General features: G+C 43.6%; 1 protein-coding gene across 7 annotated transcripts in view; it reads left to right on the plus strand.

Annotated features, from left to right (window-relative positions):
* Positions 1 to 17,184, plus strand: part of AFF1 (ALF transcription elongation factor 1) — a 146,610-nt gene that overhangs the window by 57,631 nt on the left and 71,795 nt on the right. For 6 of the 7 annotated variants that reach the window (XM_068941445.1, XM_009676527.2, XM_068941446.1 and 3 more), the window contains 2 exons: positions 14,557 to 14,677; positions 15,232 to 16,140. In XM_068941445.1, the coding sequence (XP_068797546.1) occupies positions 14,557 to 14,677; positions 15,232 to 16,140 (1,030 nt within the window). The remainder of the gene's footprint in view (positions 1 to 14,556; positions 14,678 to 15,231; positions 16,141 to 17,184) is intronic. The other variant, XM_068941449.1, reaches the window with a different exon arrangement.

Genomic DNA, 17,184 nt, shown 5'->3' on the forward strand with positions numbered 1-17,184 from the left:
ATTTCATTAAAGCTCTTGGTAGTTTGTCACTGCAGTGTCTGATTCTCTTGCTGCCTGTAAGCGTATTACCAATAAATTGACTGTACTAAACAAAAAAAGATTTTTCAAGGCAAATGCAAATGAGTAAATAGGATAGGTCTTCCATGGGGTAGAATGAAAGTTTAATTTTCCTTTTCCCGGATAAATGCGGAGTATTTCATCAGAGTTGCTGAATTTCAGCCACTGAGAGGAAGAGTTCGCAGGGAGATGGATGTGACGATAGGTTTCACATAGTAGCTTATTGCAGAAAGCCTGCACGTTCACTAGGCAGCGGTTGACCATTTATGTCTATTCAAGTGTGCTTTGCGAGTGTTCAGAACTGGAAACAGAGATGTTTTGATGAGGATGGGCAAGTTCATATAACATGACTTTTGCATGTCTGTTGGGGGACGCCTTCTTGTTGTGCTGGCAGTTACACACCCACCGGAAGACTGTCTCCTCTCCAAAAGCTTTGCAGTTTGCTGCGTAGTAGCTGCTGGGTTTCTGTACGCATATAACTTGACTCGAGCAACCACAGGAGGATTTGGCGTAGAGATAACGGCATAGCTGAAGCAGTGCACTGAAGTGCAGAGTGTCAGAGGGTCTAGCAGTGCTTAACTAAACTGGAGTTTTGGCGTGCTTCTTTTTTTTTTTTTTTTTTTTTTTTTTTTTTACTTTGGTTTCATCATTTTTAATGAGCTAGGTTTTGTAAGCTAACACTTGAGTTTTATTTATGTTAGTCCCTCAGGTTGGCTTAAGCGACTGCCAGAAGTGGACAATTGTTTTTGTTATGAGTGCGATGTAGGTGATCAAGGGGAAAAAAGCTGTAGGGGTGAATAATACTGCCGCTAAGTAAGTTCCTGGGGGGTGGGGATTGTACCAGGGGCCATCGTCCTGGTGGAGAACAGAAGCAGGTATAGGCGTTGGCCCGTAATGGGCGTCTTCACTTCAGTTTTTCGTGTTTTGTCTCCTGTGTGTCCTCATACGGTCTGGGTACTGATTTGTTCAGCTAGATTGCTGCTGTGCTGTTCTAACGCGGCCACGTTTGTCTGAACTCATTTATACGTTACTAATTCATGACATTCTTAATTCATGTTTTCTTGAGGGGAAAAACTACCTTGCAGCAAACTCTGGGTGCTGTAGACGCAAATCTTAAGTATCACAGGAAGAGCTAGTACACAGCAGCTGACACATCGTAGCTTGTTACCCTGCTGCCAGTATGCACAGACTTGCCCTCTGGCGAGTAAGGAATAATACAAGGTTGCTTTTTGTGGATGGGAGACTGTACCACGGCCTTCGACTTTTAAACCCATAAAAATGGGAAAAGGTCACTGCTGATTGGGGTAAATGCAGAGCTGGAGCTTGTATTCAGGATGGATTTGCACATAAAACAGATAGTGTAAAAACTGGATTTTTGCAACAGTAAGATTTATCTCAACTCCAGTAAATATTTAACAAAAACAGGCAATAGGTAGCACACTTTAACTGTATTAGAAGACTGGTTACTCTTTCAGAAGGCTGTGTACTATGACAACAGTCCTTTTGCAACCCTGGGTTACTGTAGTACATCTGTAGTTACTTAAACACAGACTTTCTCTAGTCACATTTGATCCTAGGTCACTTCCTTTTAAACTTACTTTGTATCTGTTGCGTTGTAATGTTTAGACCGGGAGGAGCAAGATCAGCCCTGAAAAGTGACTGAGGCTCACGTAACCGTATGTTTTTCAACTGTCTCTTTCTTCCTCCTCTTTATCTGAGGAAATCAAAATGAGAGTATATCATGAGAGATCTTTTTTTCTGTGTATTTTGACACTTTTTTTGGCAGGATTCTCAAACTCTGGCATTCAAAAGTCACTGAAATCAGAAACCTTGGGAAAGTTTCTATAATTTCCTTATCATTTTCTTCTCTTGTCTCCTTATTTTTTCCTTACCTTGTTTTTTCATCACTTCTGCAGAGAAGCGTATGGCAGTCAAGGAGGGCTTTGTAACGTGTTTCTTTGGGTGTAGAATTTGGTGGAACTCTTGGCTTTGATCTGAAGATACGTTACAGCTCTTCTGCGAGGAGCTCTGCTCACTTTAGGGAGGTGTGTGAACACGTGTTCAGCTTCACAGGGGTCTGTTAGTAAGGTTGCTCTTCTAGCATACATGGCACTCTGCATGTAAATACACAAGCAAAGTGAAAGGTATAAAGGAATAGTCATTTTTGTTGAAAAGGTAACTCGCAGGCTCTTAGGCGTGTCTTCATGGCTACGGATGATCTGTTCGTTACCTGGGAAGGCTTGCTGCTGGGGTTGAGCTTTTCATGTGAGAAGCCATTGCATGTGCATAGCAAGAGTTTGATCAGAAATAACACGCTCTGAGCAGTATATTAAATGCAAAATGGACTGCGTGGACTCAGTTCACAAATCTGCCTTTTTTTGCATTTTTCATAGGACCCTGTTGAAAAAATCTAAGCTCAGTTCTCGTGTGTTGATTGTTATACTGTGTTCTGCTGAAAAAAAAGTGTTGCTTTGTTTTGTTTTTGTTATCTTAGAACGATTAAGCACGTGCTATCCTGAGTTTCTAAACAGGAAGACAACATGGTACAAACTCAAAGTATGCTCTTCAGGGTAGGGAAAGGAGAGGAATGGAAGGCTATAAAGCCATCTGCCAAGTGTTCACCTCTCAGTACGCTGAAGAAACCCTCTTCAGAGATGTCTTTTAGCTGCTTGCCTCCTTAAGGTCAGAAACTGCAACTTTCTTAGGCCACCAAGGTGAGTTTCAGAACTAGATAGTAGAAGTGGACAGTGGGGAGTTACTACGATAAGTCTGTGCATAGCAGTTTTTCCAAATGGGAGGTATGTCAGGGAGAGGTTCTCTTCCACTCACGTGCAAAGGGCTTGTCTTCACTGCCTTGACCCAACGCTGCCTGACTGGTTCGCCTCGGCTGCGCTCAGCTCGACTCCAAGAGGCGGCTCACATCTCTTGGTCCTTGGTGGGTCTGCTAGGGTTTAGAAGCAGCTCAAGTGTTGCTGTTGCTTGCTCTGTCATGGAGAGGAGAGTTAGATGGTGGTGAGAAAGCAGGTGCTCTTGACTGTTAATTCAGTGCCGCATCAAGTGTTTTGTAGTGTGGCTGCTCTCTTTTGAGCTGTGCCTCGGCACAGATGAGCTGTCAGGGCGATAACATCTAAGAGTAGTGAGAATTGGCACTGAGATAATGCCAGATGACACTGAGGCACATTTGGAAGGAGGTTGAAGAGTGATGGATGAAAATTTGAATGTGGTCCTACAGTCACTGCAGTGATCAATGGTGCTTAATGAAGGGTACACAAGGAGGGTTCTAAAAATGCCTTTTCAATAGCTTATGAGGTCGCATGCTCAAGTAGTTCTTGGTAAAAGACTTTTAAAAGTGGTGAGTGGATGTGGGACCACTTGAAAGAAGACAGGTAGGCTGGAGAGAGAAAAGAATGTGAATTAGCTACAGGGCTGGTGTGGGGAGAAGTGAGAGGAAAAGAGATGTTGTCTTTTGAAATCTGTTTTTCCTGTGCTTTGACAGTAGATGTTTTCTCTCAGAGCCTAACTTACAAGCATACCCCAAGTTTACATTCTGGTGGAAAGGCTACACCCTGGATGTTTGTTGATAATGCCAAAGCTTTGTATTTACTTCCAGCGGCCTTTGATCTAGGAAGGCATGATGTAAGTACCTTTGAAGGGTAAATATCTTTTCTGTTTGTGTGATCTTTTCTTCAGGCCTTTCTCCAGACAGGTCTTGGGGTGATGATGGCTGACTCAAAGTCCCCTCCCTGTTAGAGCAGGATCTGCTCAGCAGGGAATCCCGTTTCTCTGAGCAGGCTGATGCGCAGACAAAGCCAGGATGTAACACGCTGTCAGAGTGATTGCGGTGTGCGTTTCTCAAAACACCAGCGGAGCTGAACCACATTGGCGTTCTGTTGGGGAGCGCGCTGTGGAAGAGCCTCTCGAGGCACTTGCATCCATGTGAAAACGTTTGCTCAGCTGTGTAGCAGAGGAGCGTTAATTGTGTTAGTGGCAGACTGAAGTCTCCAAGAGCGAAGTTTAGAAGAACTCATTCTTCACTGTTGCCTCTGCAAAGTAACCCGAGTCATTTGTGTGCGTGTGTGTATCTGTGTCCTGACTAGGCTAATGTTTTGATCCTTGCTGATGAAGTGACAAGAGGCATGGGCTCCTCTTACCTACACGAGCTGCTAATATTGAAGTGCCATCCGTGAAGCTTAGGTCAGCAGAGCAGCCGCCAGGCACGCAGGTGCGGGGGGGCTGTAGGAGCCTGGGAGATACTCTTAGGCTCATATCCCCTCCTGGTCTGTGAATGTGCTAGAGCTGCTCCATCAGTACTGCAGCCAAGGCACCGGTAGCTTTATTTGAATCCTTCTTTGTTAGTGTGTTGAATTACTGAAATATCACTTGAGTTTCAGATCTTTCTTCTCCTTTCCTCGTGTACCTGAAAGCACATATATGTGCTTTAAGGGCTCAAAGGCAGGCGGACAACATACTTGACTGGGAGAAATCCTGAGGTGTGTGCCTGATGAGTTAGACTGCTGTGTACAGCATGCTTGTGTCTGAGAGAAGCAGTCAGGATTTTCCATTGCATGTACCTGGTGATTTAAGTTTTTCACATTTCCTCCTCTGCCTGCCTCGTCCAGATCAAACAAAGCCTTAAATTCATCATTGTTCCAAGGCCCTGTCTGTTCTCCTTGTAATTACACTTCACACATCCACACCTTCTCAGAAACCCTTGTGAGGGTATTTGCATTTAGATGGAGAATGACAACTCTCCGTGTTCTTGCATAACTTGTAATTAACACCTTTTCTGACAGCATTCTGTTAACATTAGCATACCTGGGGAGAGGGTGAAAGCTTAGATTTCTTTAGAGACTTGATTTCTTTAGCATCCTGAATGAAGAGACTGCCTCTTTTGGTTTGTTCAGATGCTTCAACTACAGCAACATAATTAAGTGCTGCTATTGAAGACAAATAATTAGGTGAAGATTGTGTGAATGGGAATAATTTTCATATCTTTCTAAATTTCTTGAGTTGCAGCTGTACGCAGCTTTTAAGTGAAGCTGTCCCTGAGCATCAGTTCCTGCTTTCTATTTGGACTGTCCTTTTACTACCAGGTTTTAAGTGTTTGTATGCTATGTTCCGGGGTCTCAGGGTTGCGCAGGTTTGGGAGGAGATTGTTGTTTGTGTTACGTATTTTGCCTCTTGGGATCAAGAGTTTTCTGCTTATGGAAGGAGTTACATGTCTGTGGAGACGTAACAATGGCTGGCTCACTTGTGAAAGCTCCCTTCGTGGTGGAGGGGAGGTGGAACGAGATGTTCTGCTGCTTCGGGGAACACGAGAGCTTGGAGCACTGGTGTTGGAAAAGTTTTCAACCAAGGAGTGCCGCACCTTTTTTGAAAATGTCCAAGGTCTAGCTAGTGCAATATTGCTATAACAGCTTTCATTTACAACTGAAAAAAAATTAGATTTAAGCATTTCAGTGACTTAAGGGAAATAAGCCATTTGTTTGTTTGTTTGTTTTTTGAGTAGGCACAAGGAGAACATCGCCATCAGTTTTTAACCATTTTTTTGCAGGTCGTCTTTCTCCTCTTTTGAGCCTTCAGTGGTTCATGGCTGACAAACACTGTTCCAGATCCTGGGCTGTTTTTTGAGGCTCTGGCCGTTGGAGGATTTGGGGGAGTTCGGGCTCAATTCTGTGAAGTGCTTCTCGTGTTTGAAGAACATCTCAGTGCTCCCAATTCCTCTTGAGGTTACTGGGAGTTGCAGGGATTCAGCACTTCTCAGGAAACATTAAGGCTTTCTCCTGGGAACTGCTTGATGAATAAAGTCCTACTGAGGAAGCTAAAACCTTTTCATGGCTGAGTAATGAATATATTTTTAAACTTGGCAACAGCTATAGGAAATAAATAAGTAGCAGGTTGAATCCAAAGATTACTGTAGAAGAAGCAAGATGAGAGGACGCCTAATGTTAGGTAGGTGGAACTGAGTTTTTCTGCAAAAGCCAACTTAGCTTCTACTTTAAAACTGCCAGTTCCCTGCTGTCTGTCATAACCATCCCAACCATTCTCCACTTCAATTTTTTTGGTGTACCTTGAAGGGCTGTGTATTTGAAACATAGGAAGAGATGTATTTGGCATCCCTTTTCCGTATGCTTTTATTAGTTTGAAGTAAAAATAGCAGCAATACTAGGTGTAATACTCTGAGCGTTGTTTTCATTCAAAAATATTTGCCAGGAGGTTTATTTCAATCACCACTGAAGTACGAATGGACTGCGAAGCTGTGGTCTTTTGCTAAGCAGTCTGATGCCGCTGTCATACAATTAGTAGACGGGACTGGATAGACTTGATGGGCTGAAGAAGGTAGGGGAAGCAAAAACTTGAAAAACGGGTCCACTCTTTATATTTCCAATGGGAAAATATGTATTTTTGGAAAGCATGTACCAAAGCTGGTTGATGATGATGCAGAAAATAATTCACTAACTGTACCATCTGCTGCACTTCTGCCATATGCTTTCGTCTGATCATTTGTTTCTGTTCAAACTGTGACTGTTCTGAGAAATAGCATTTGATGGTGTGAAACAGAATTTAAAAATATCCAGCAAGTCTCAACTTGATTATGGTACGGTAGAGGAAAGGAGAGGTTGGGAAGAGGCATGTTTGATACTGTTTGCTGTTACCTTTCATGTCTTTCTTTCATCTGCGTGTCTTACACCACTTTGTAAGGCAAGCTGCTTGGGTAACACAGCTCGAGAGTCGAGCACATCTGCGATACGTGGTGAATTTCTGTGCCGTGCATTTATCCAAGTTTCTTCTGAAGCTGGAGGGCTGATAAACAAATGAAACTGCATATTTAAGCTTTGTGGATCCGTAGAAATTGTCAGGAATGACTCTACTGAGAGTTGTAGGGCATCAGAATTGGGGCCGTGTGTGAGTAACGAGGCTGTTGCAATGCATCCTGCGTAATTTTTGTTTAAACTTTTTTTTGGTAACGTGTCTTGACTTCAGATTAAACAAGAATGTGTGTCTCGATCTTGAGAAACGTTGATCAGCAGCTTCTCATGATAAAAAAGAGTCTTTTTTAATGACAAAAAGGCTTTAATAAATTTGTGATTTCCTGCAGTTGTGCTAAAAGGAAATGTACCCTCCTGATGTTTCGGAAGAAGAGGTTCTGCGTGTTCTGAAGGAAGCGAAGGTTATTTGTGTGTTTTCTTTTAGCCTTTCTCCACCCCCTTCCCTGCTGCTGCAATAATTCCTTTAGGTAGCCAGCAAGAGATCTTATTACAGTTTAAACTCAAGCAGATTTTTATTTTCATTTCTTTCATACTTAGAATGCACAGGACAGGAGGAGAGGCAGAGTTTCTCTCTGCACCGGTCTATTTTTGAAATTGCTGTCATGGGCTGGATAGTCACATATGAGCTTCTGAAACTCTGCGGGAAAGAGCGTAATGCAGCTGAGGGTGGCTTCAGAGCACATTGGTATTTTGATGGTTTCTGTTACCGACCCAAACCTGGAGGATGTCAGGGGTCTGGGTGTATGCCTTGCTCGCCTATTTGAACCACATTTTCTCTTACTTGAGTCAGGGGACTGGCTTCTCCAAGGAAGGTGGTTTGGAGCTTAAGTGGTGTTTTTACCACTTTGGTGCGTAGCAAAGCATGATTTTTGTTGGGGGGGGGGGGGGGGAATGCATGTGCGTGCTTGTTGTGGAACTCAAAGAATCAGAAATTCATGCATTTCTGAAGATGGTCAAGGCCAAAATAATATTTCAGGGCAGAAATCCAGTCTCATCTGGCTATTCCTGGTTTGTTTGTTTGAACAAACAGGGTGCAGGTTTACCTGCTGAAACCTCAGATGTCGCCCAGCAGCAGTGAGTGCAGCACGACTTCAACTCTCAGTTTTCAGGCCGTTCCCCCCCCTCCACCGTCCTGCCCCTTTCAGGAGGCAGTTTTGTCAAAACTGAAACGCTCTGCGGGACTTTCTTGATTCTGCCGGAAGGCGGATGCAGAGCAGCAGGGCTCGTTGCCAGTTTGTCCGGCTGGTTTTCTAGCTCGCGGGGCAGGGCCCTGGCGTCCCTGGGATCGCGAGCTCCTGGGGAAGTCGCCAGGCTGGGGCTCAGGGCGTGCATGGAGGGCAGCCTCCTGGAGCCTCGCAGCGGCAAGGCTTTCCTGCGATGGCGTCTGGCATTCCCAGAGACCTCCTCTCCTGTTGGCGCAGGCCCCCGGAGAGCCTGCTCTGGCAGCACTTCTCCAGTAGTTTTTGCCTGGCTTCCTGATACTGAATTTGGGAAAGTGCGCAGTGTTGCCTGTGGCAGAGTTCGTGTAGCCCAGGTTTTCAAGACCTTTAAAAAGCATAAGGCCAAGTACTCTGGTACTCACCAGGTTAACGGTGGACTAAAGCACAGTCTCCGCAGATGCTGGGAAAGGCCTAGATTAAAAAATGTGGCAGTTGGAAGAGAGCGCAGCCACTTTGGTTCTGAATTAAGAATGTCTCCTAGCATAGTAGAACATAAAATCTTTTGAAACAAAACCCCTCCAATGTGAGATTAAGCAGGGTACACAGCAACTTGACACCTGAATGATAAAACATACCGATTCAAATTGGTTTATTTTTTGTCTTTAGTTAGCAGAAGGGCCTGGTTTTAGTCCAAATTTGGAGGAGAGGGGGCTGGTTTTCTCAGCTGCATGGCCCAGATGTGTAGCTGCTGGGTGGCTATTCCGTGATCCTTGTGCTTTTAAAAATATGCTTCCTTTTGTGCCCTTAAGCTAGAGAAAAAACGGTGATAGTATTGAATGGAAATTGGCTTGGTATCTTCCAGAAGAGCAAGAGGGTGGCTGGAGTTCCTTAACAGCAAAACGGAGTGGAATGACCTCTTGACTTGATAAATGGGTAGTCAGCTGCGCATAGCCCACAGCCTGGGCCACTAGTTACCATGACAGCATTAAGTGGTCTTTAGTAATAATGCATGACTAACCTTGTTTAGCAGTGCCCGGTAGGCCTGTACGTGTGAGAATACTCGTGTCAGCCAGCCTATTCCAGAGCAGGCACGTTTGCGTTCTTTTAAACCTGCAGGAATTGGTATTATGGCAAAAACTCCGTGTCCCTTCCCCTCCCCTCTGCCCCTCCTCTCTCGCTCTTCACACACTCTTTAAAAAGAATTTATTGCTGGGAAGAGAGCTTAGGGTCAAGGAAGGTTCAGGGAAAGAAAAGGTCTTTAGACGCATTACAGCTGCTGTTTTTGCAGCAAGCAGCATGCAAGGTCTTTTGCATTCGGTGTGGGGATACATATAGGAAAGATAGCTATTTTCATAAATATTATCACTGCAAGAGAAATGAGCTATAGTTGCTTAGGGTTTTCCGTTTGTTTTAATGTAATCAGAACTTCTGAGGAAAACAGCTCGATTGCTTTGAGTTTGGACGTTTGCCAGCCTAGAAATAGGAGGATATCCGTAATCCACATGGATGTAGCCCAGTGTTTTGGTAGAAAACAATCTGCAAGGTCGTAATACGTGCCTCTAATTTTTTTTGGTTGCTGTTAGTTTTTAAAGTACTTCCAAGTTATGTGTCCCTCTTGTCCAAAACGGAGGTGTTGTGAGACGTTTGCAAGAAGACCTAGTGCAAGAGAAGGACACTGATCAATGAATACTGACAATAGATTTTATTCTAGGAGGACAAATGAAAACAGCCCACTAGGTCTTCCCTCCTTCTTTCAAAATGTCAGACTGATGTCTTTTCTGCATCCTCTCCGGTAAATTCTTGCTCATGTATGTGTAAACACACATTCTGTTTTTTCTTAATAGACTTGCTGGTATTGATAAAAGAGAGGGCGGTAAGGAGGATGAAATATACTCCTGCGGTACGAGTGAGAACATTATACTAGTGCTGGAGTTTACAATTTCCATTTGGATTTACAGTTACCATGTACCATTTATAAACCCTTTGATTACCATGTATCAATTAAAAAAACTTTTTACATGTCAGGTATTTTTGAACGGTACAGAACCTGAAGCCTTGCAAACCGATGCATGGTGTACAAATACGATTTTTTCCTTCATTTTGCAGGAGGTTCGCTCATAGGCGTGCAAGGTCAGGCCTCTCTTGCCTGACTGCGGAAGGCTCACTTGTTGCTCAACACAAAATCTGTTGAAACAGTTAAGAATATTTTCATCTGTTGTAGGGGGCTCTGGCTCACACTGCTACTCTTCCAAGTTAAAAAAACTGAACACAGCAAGAGACCTCTCTCTGTCAGAATTTCCACTTGTTTGCTTCGCAGCAGAGCCTAGCTGTGAAGTGATTCATAATCTCAGGGCTCTTCAAATCACTGAAATGCACACGTCATTATTCAGATATTTGTGGATTATCGCTAATGTTTTTCAGTCTCAGTTTACTTTTGACAGTGGCTGTTGTTTTACGTTTTCCAAGAGAAACGGTAATCTAACCAGTTTACAGCCTCCTACCCTTCTTACCCAGCAATCACAGAAAAAAAAATGTTGATACTAAGTTAGAATCTGTATAGATTTATCATAGAAAGCGAGAATACTGGTGAAAATGTGAACTGCGCGCTCTGAGCGAGCCATTCGGCATATTGAACTGATGCTCAGGTTGTTAACTGGATCCCTCCAAAGTAGTGCTGCTTGTTTGTTAAGGAAGTTGATCTATATTAGCTACTTGCTAATGAAGCTAATGTGGAGAAGCTGAATAGGGGATCAGATTTTATATCACTATTAAAAGCTAAACAAGGAAGAAGTAGTGAAGTCATTACGGGATATGATGTGTTCAGTCCCTGCTTGTGATGTTGGGCTCCAACAGCACGCGGAGACTGTTATTCTCCAAGTCCTCAGTGCTTTACAGGAAAGGCCACAACAGTAATGAACCTTAAAAGATCTTAAGTTTCCAAGTACTATTGGATGTGCCTTAACACATGTAATGCAGATTACAAAGTGATGTGGTATGCTGTAGTAGTGACGTGAGAGTTTTTAAAAGGTAACCGAGGTTGTTACGGTGGTTGGGAATGGGTCTGTTCAGGGAAGAGAAGTTACTCTCGTAGTCTTGAGAGCGTTCTCCAAGACCCGCGTTGGACCTCGTGGCTTTTATGTCTTGCTCTATCCTCTCCGAAACAGACAAACAGTTGCTTATCTGGAGAGATGGAACAAGATTTAACAGATGGATTTGCTGCTTCTTTTGTTCCTTCATATTGTTTAGATAAATTTTTTAAACTACTTTCGTTTCTTAAGATCTTAAGCTTCAACATAGAGCTATGCCAGCTCGGCAGCTTGTCTTAAAGAGACCTAGATGTGAAGTGTGCTGTAACAGTCTGCAATTTGTATTAGCAAAATTTATTTTGGGGAAAGCTAGCACAATATCTGCGTGTGCTGTACTCTAGCCAACACTGTGAGTAATTTAATAAATACTAGGGGGAAAACAAACAAAAGCCAGAATATATACTGAGTGCAGTAGTTATGTTTAAAAGTATTTTGTAGTTACGAATGCGCGGTGTTGATGGTGTGTAGAAAGACTGAAATAGCTATAGGGTGGTCTGAGATTTTATCACGGTGTTCTGCAAACCAAAATGTGTGTGTGTAGTCGAAAGACAAGACGGAGGAGAAGCTTTGCTCTTTCAGACAGGTTTGTCACACTTGAAAAAGTAGATTTACTTTTTTTTTTATTATTTCCTTTATGTTCTTCTGTCCATTGAATGATGAAAATTATGGCTTGAGAACTGGCAGGGAGCAAAACAACTGGGATAACAGCTGACGCTTAAGGAAAGCGGGAGGCATTTTTTTTAGAAAACTAATTCCAGTTTGAGATGGGATTATGTCCAAAATGTGTGTCTTCTGCTTTCCCTAAGTGTTGTCTTTATGGTGAAGCAAAAGTACAGATGCTGCACGTGACTGGAGTGAGTGAACGTGCATTGTGCGTAAACACCCTCAAGTTTGATTGTTATCTCAAATCATGTCTCCTGGAATTGCCAGGAGAAGGGCGTTACAATTAACTTAAAATCGTCTCGTGTTACTTGCCAGTTTTGTGATCAGGAGTGGGGCGGGATTCGGGGGATGGCAAGAAATTGGGTCTAAATACATGCATGCTCCTTGCATACCTTTGACGCTGCATTGAATACTGGAGTTAGGCTCAAAACTGTGCTTGGTGCTAGCAGTGCTGCGAGGGCTGGTGCTTTTTCTTCAAAAGGAAAAAGTTGGGGCGGGGGGTTGGAGCCGTGTACCTGGTTGCAGTGAGAGTCTTGATTAGACCAAGCAAAGGTCGTAAGAGCTCCTTGCAGAAGAGTTATTTGTTAGTGGAAGATACTGGTTATAGGGGCAAGGAGTCTGGAGAGCAATAAAAAGCCAGGATCGCCACCAAAGGCAGCAGTTTTACTCGTCTGGCCTCCCCATTGCATTGGCTTGAGTGCTTGTGCGGCCATGTGGGAAACGAACTGTGTATCAGTGGGGGATGAGGACCTGATCCAAGCTAAAACTAGCCCATCCAGAAAAAGTTTGTCAGAGTGGCTTCAGCTTTCCTGAAACTTGGCCGTAGTATCACAGAGTTGTGAAAGGGAGGCTTTAGAGGTCTCCCTCAGGCCGGAGGCTGGCATTTTAGTGGTTAAAAACATCATTTTGGGCTTTTCCACACTTGTTGTTAAGGGAGTTTAAAAAAAAAAAAAAGAGAGAGAGAGAAAAAGAAAGTTTATATAAGGGATGTTTACAGAATCATTTTTACTTCCTGGAATGTTTGGAAAATGGTGTTTCATTCAGTAAAAATTTTCCAGATAACTTGAACAGAAATGTTTAAAAAATGCTGTCGACTTGGAATAGGTTAATTTAAAAAATTGCACACACACTTTCAAGTAATAGTTATATCCAAGATTTCTTCTACTGTTTCTTCTAATTTTCCTTCTGATTCCTCATTATTTCTTGTCTTCTGTGATTAATACCTCCTACATCTAGCCGTACAGAACTTTACCAACACACACACAGTGACCAACTAACTGATGATAGAGGTGAAATTCTTTACGTGCAAGATGACATCAAATGCACAGAGGAAACATTCCTCATGCGTATTGTTTGTAACGCAGTGATTGAGTTTATCCACCTAATAAAGTGATGATCTATGATCCTTATTTTTGATCCTTTGCATCTTTTTCAAAAGTGGGGTACGTAGTACTTACTGGAAACTTTTGCTATGTTTGGAAGCAATTCAGCACAAACCAAGTTGGAAACTATTTTAAATGTGCATAGTCTAACCCCAGAATATGTTTTTCTCTCTTAGTGGCACAAGTACATCCTTGCTGCAGTTCCATATATGGAAATTTGCCATCAAAGAGCGTCATATTCCGAAGCTCGCGTTGAGTCAGGAACCCCTCAGCAGTAGTCAGACCTCTTGGTTAACGGTTGTAACCACGCCAGTCCTCTGCTTCTCCTTTAGGAATGATTAAACCTACGGTAGATGATAGTTTGTGTGACATCTGGGAAAATGCCAGTGGTGGGGAAGAGGTGACTCTCCCCCCCACCCCGCCTTCGCCTCCAAGCTGGGACGCTGCAGAAACTGACCATGCTAAGGAGCATATGGTAACTGTAGGTGTGCGGTAGCCTGCGCAGTAGAGTAGAGCTAGGAGAGGAGAGGAAGGCCTATGTCCACATACTACACTTGCCTGCTCTTTCTTCCTGAATGTTCATAAATATTAAAGCAATGAATTTCCTCATTTTGCAGTAGTATTTCACAGAGGAGCCTTAGTTTACAGGATCTGGTTTTTTTCGTTAAGTCTTCCCGCTGTGCATGTGACGCAGCTTTATGGCTGATTTGACCTACAGCTGATGGAGTTGAGGGTGCGCGTATGTGTTTCAGGAGGAACAGAGGGATTCTGCCTGGTGTTTTCCAGATTCCTGAGGCCCTCTCTTTAAATATGTTTACATGATTGCTTTAAATGCAACTACACGGTTTCCTAAGTAAGCAGCTTTTAAAATTTCCATTTCAATTTTTCAGTTTTCAAGTCGGTTTCTAAAGTAGGGGGAGCATCATACGCAAGGCTCCAGCCTCTGAAAGTGGCTTTAAAATATTGGGTGGGCGTGGGGGGCTTTTTTGTCCTCTCGTTGTTCTTTTTACTCCCTTGTGAAGTGCTGGGGTAGAAGTGAAGGATGAGAATGAGGAACGTAGTTTTCACATCTGTCATGGCAATTGGATTTGACAGCTCATGTACTTATTAACTATGCTGACTTCTTCGCAACTTGTGTTTTGCCATTAAATGGATGGATGGTTTCCCCCTTCCCACTCTTCTTGATGTGTGGCATCAGGAGTAAAATTCACTCAGAAAGAGTGCATGTGAAGGTGTCTGCCTTACGTTACATTATTACGCAGCACGGCAAATACTTGACGGGACTAATCTGCCGGTTGTAACCACCCTGGGGATCCCAAATGGCTGATTTGCTGGAAATGCACTGTGGTCTGAAAAAGCAGTTTCTGCATGACGTAGGCCTTTGTTTATCATGTTTGTGTGAAATAATAACCATGCTTTCATTATCTCTTTCTTAAAGCTTGTACAATGAGGATAGAAACTTGCTCCGTATTCGAGAGAGGGAGAGACGGAATCAGGAGGCTCTGCAGGAGAGAGACACGTTCCCTGAAAATGCCCCCCTCTTTGCAAAACCTTACAAGGTAATTGTAGAGGGCCTTGTGGTCAAGGGAGAGGAGGAAAAAAAGCTGGCTGGAAGAACTGTGGCGTCTATGTACAGTGTAATAGTGTTCAGCACAATGCATAGAAATACCACATCGTCCCATCTGCTTAAGTTGAAATCATCAGAGTATGTGTTTAAAGCTCTGTAGACTGTGCAATCACAGTACTGGCTGTGGGTTGGGCAGCTTCATTTGGGGGCCTCCTGTAGTCTGGGAGTTTGCAGGAAAGCGCCTGTGACCAGCTTGGCTACCTATCTGTCTGTAGCTACAGTTGAAGCAAAGTGGTCTGATGTTAGTGACCCTGCAGCCTGCAGGCATGACTGCAACCTTTGCTCAAAATTAACACTGACAAGAGCCGTCGCGTTTGTTTTGGTGAGACTGCCTGCAGGAGCAAGATGAGCTTGCATAACTTGACTCACTGTAGTGAAGCGTGATTTATTCAAATGAGGTCCTGAAGGGCCTCTCTTCTTGAGCTGGATCTCTGTTTGTCTTTTGCATGCTTTTTTAATACCCCCATCTCTGTTCTTCTGTTTCAGACTAATAAAGAGGATGAATTGTCAAGCCGTATTCAGAACATGCTGGGCAATTACGAGGAGGTCAAGGAACTCATCAGCACCAAATCCCATCAGAATCTCATAGGGGTACCGGAAAGTGTTGTTTCTCTGATTCCACAAGGAAAGCCTGATCGCCCATTCTTCCCTGAAAAGACCAGCCATGCATTACCATCTTCATTCCAGCACACAGCCCGGCCTCAGCCCATGGGACCTCCAGTCATAGCTCCTCCCCCACCAAGCAACTCCATTCACTACCAAAAGACACAGTCAAGGACACAACCAGCTTCAAGTTTGCACGCCAAAAGTCACAGCTTATCCAGTAGTCGAAGCCAAGGTCAAGAACACAGTCGCGGCCAGGAAAGTCACGCAGCGTCTCGCCACAAGAGAAACGACAGGCGTGTTGTTGGTGAAGATCGTACTGATGAACTGCAGGCCTCCCTTTTGGAGCTTTCTCCATTGTTGTCATCTTTGTCTTCTCCAGTGGCACCCCTGTCACCTCTACATTCCAGCCAGCATATCAATTCCAGGTCACAGAACAGCAACAAAAGTCATGGGCCGGCCTACAGTCAAACAAAATCACCTCAGGACCTAGTGGCAGGATCACAGGAGAACGAAAGTCGGGACAGTTCAGCCGTTAACTTGACTAGTACCACTCAGCCTTCCTCTCAGACCTTTCCCCCCTCTTTGCCATCAAAAACCAGTGCAATGCAGCAGAAACCTACTGCCTATGTCAGACCAATGGATGGCCAAGATCAGGCACCAATTGAATCACCAGAGCTCAAACCTCTCGCAGAGGAATACCATGGAGAACCCTATGAAAAAATCTCAGATTTGAAGGCGAATGCCAAGGCCAAATTATCCAAACTGAAAATCCCTTCTGAGCCCATTGAGGTGAGTGAAATTGTTGGGGGGCTTCTTGCCAGCTGGCAAAGTTCAGCTGTTGGAGAGTAGATTATTGGAAGACACAGGCTACCAGAAGTGCTAATGGTTTACCTTGTTTAGAAGCTGCATTTTGAGGTTGACTTTTGCTGACCTGGGTGAGATCTGTTTGCATCATGAAAATGCAGCACCCGTCATGGTTCTGTGGATTTTTCAGTGATGCTGCAGTAGGTTTATATGGTTAGAGAGACTGTTTCCATTGCGATCATTTTTCCTCTGCAATACTGTTGAAAAGGTGAAGGGGGGGTGGGGGACACAGTATGCTCAGAAGGTCAAGTGATGATGCATCTGGAGTCAGTACATCATCGAGAGTGTCAGTATTCAGTCTGAGTGCTGGTGGGTAGAGAGGTCCACAGCCCTAACGGCATATTGGGACTGGTGACTGTCTGGGTTGAATTTTTTGGGACTCTATGTTAAGTGACTCTGAACACCTCAGAAGTCACTTAAGTCAGTTTAGAAAATGTCACTGTTAGACCAAGTATTAATATGAACAAGAAACTTCTTGAAGATTTTTGCAAGATGGTTTTAGCCTAGCTTTCTAGGGAAACATGCAACTGTTCTGTCTCCCCTTTCATCATATACCTTTTGAGCAAGTAAAGCGGAGTTTTCAATTGAGGGCCTAAAAGTTTTGTAAAATTTTGCATCTGAGTAATGGAAATACCCTTTTCTTTGTCCCAACTAAGAGAAAAACGACCAGAACTCTACTGTTTATTTGTTCTTAGTTGGCACAAAGCAATCTGGGCAGTCAGCTCAAGTATATCTTCATTGTAGCTATAACACTTGCTGCCTTCTGCCAAGGAAATGAAAGAGAGAGGGATGTCTTAAAAGCTATGAGACGGAAAGCTGCAGTTGTTGCAGTAAAAATATGGCAGTTGGGCCAGAGACCAAAATGTGTTGCACATGAATCTTTTGTTATTTATGCTCGTGCTAGATCAACCTGTTCCCAGTATTTGTTGTTGTTTTCTTGAGAAGCAAACACTTGCTTTTTCATCTGTC

The sequence above is a fragment of the Struthio camelus genome, chromosome 4 (genome assembly GCF_040807025.1).
Source record: "Struthio camelus isolate bStrCam1 chromosome 4, bStrCam1.hap1, whole genome shotgun sequence".
Lineage (NCBI taxonomy): Eukaryota > Metazoa > Chordata > Aves > Struthioniformes > Struthionidae > Struthio > Struthio camelus.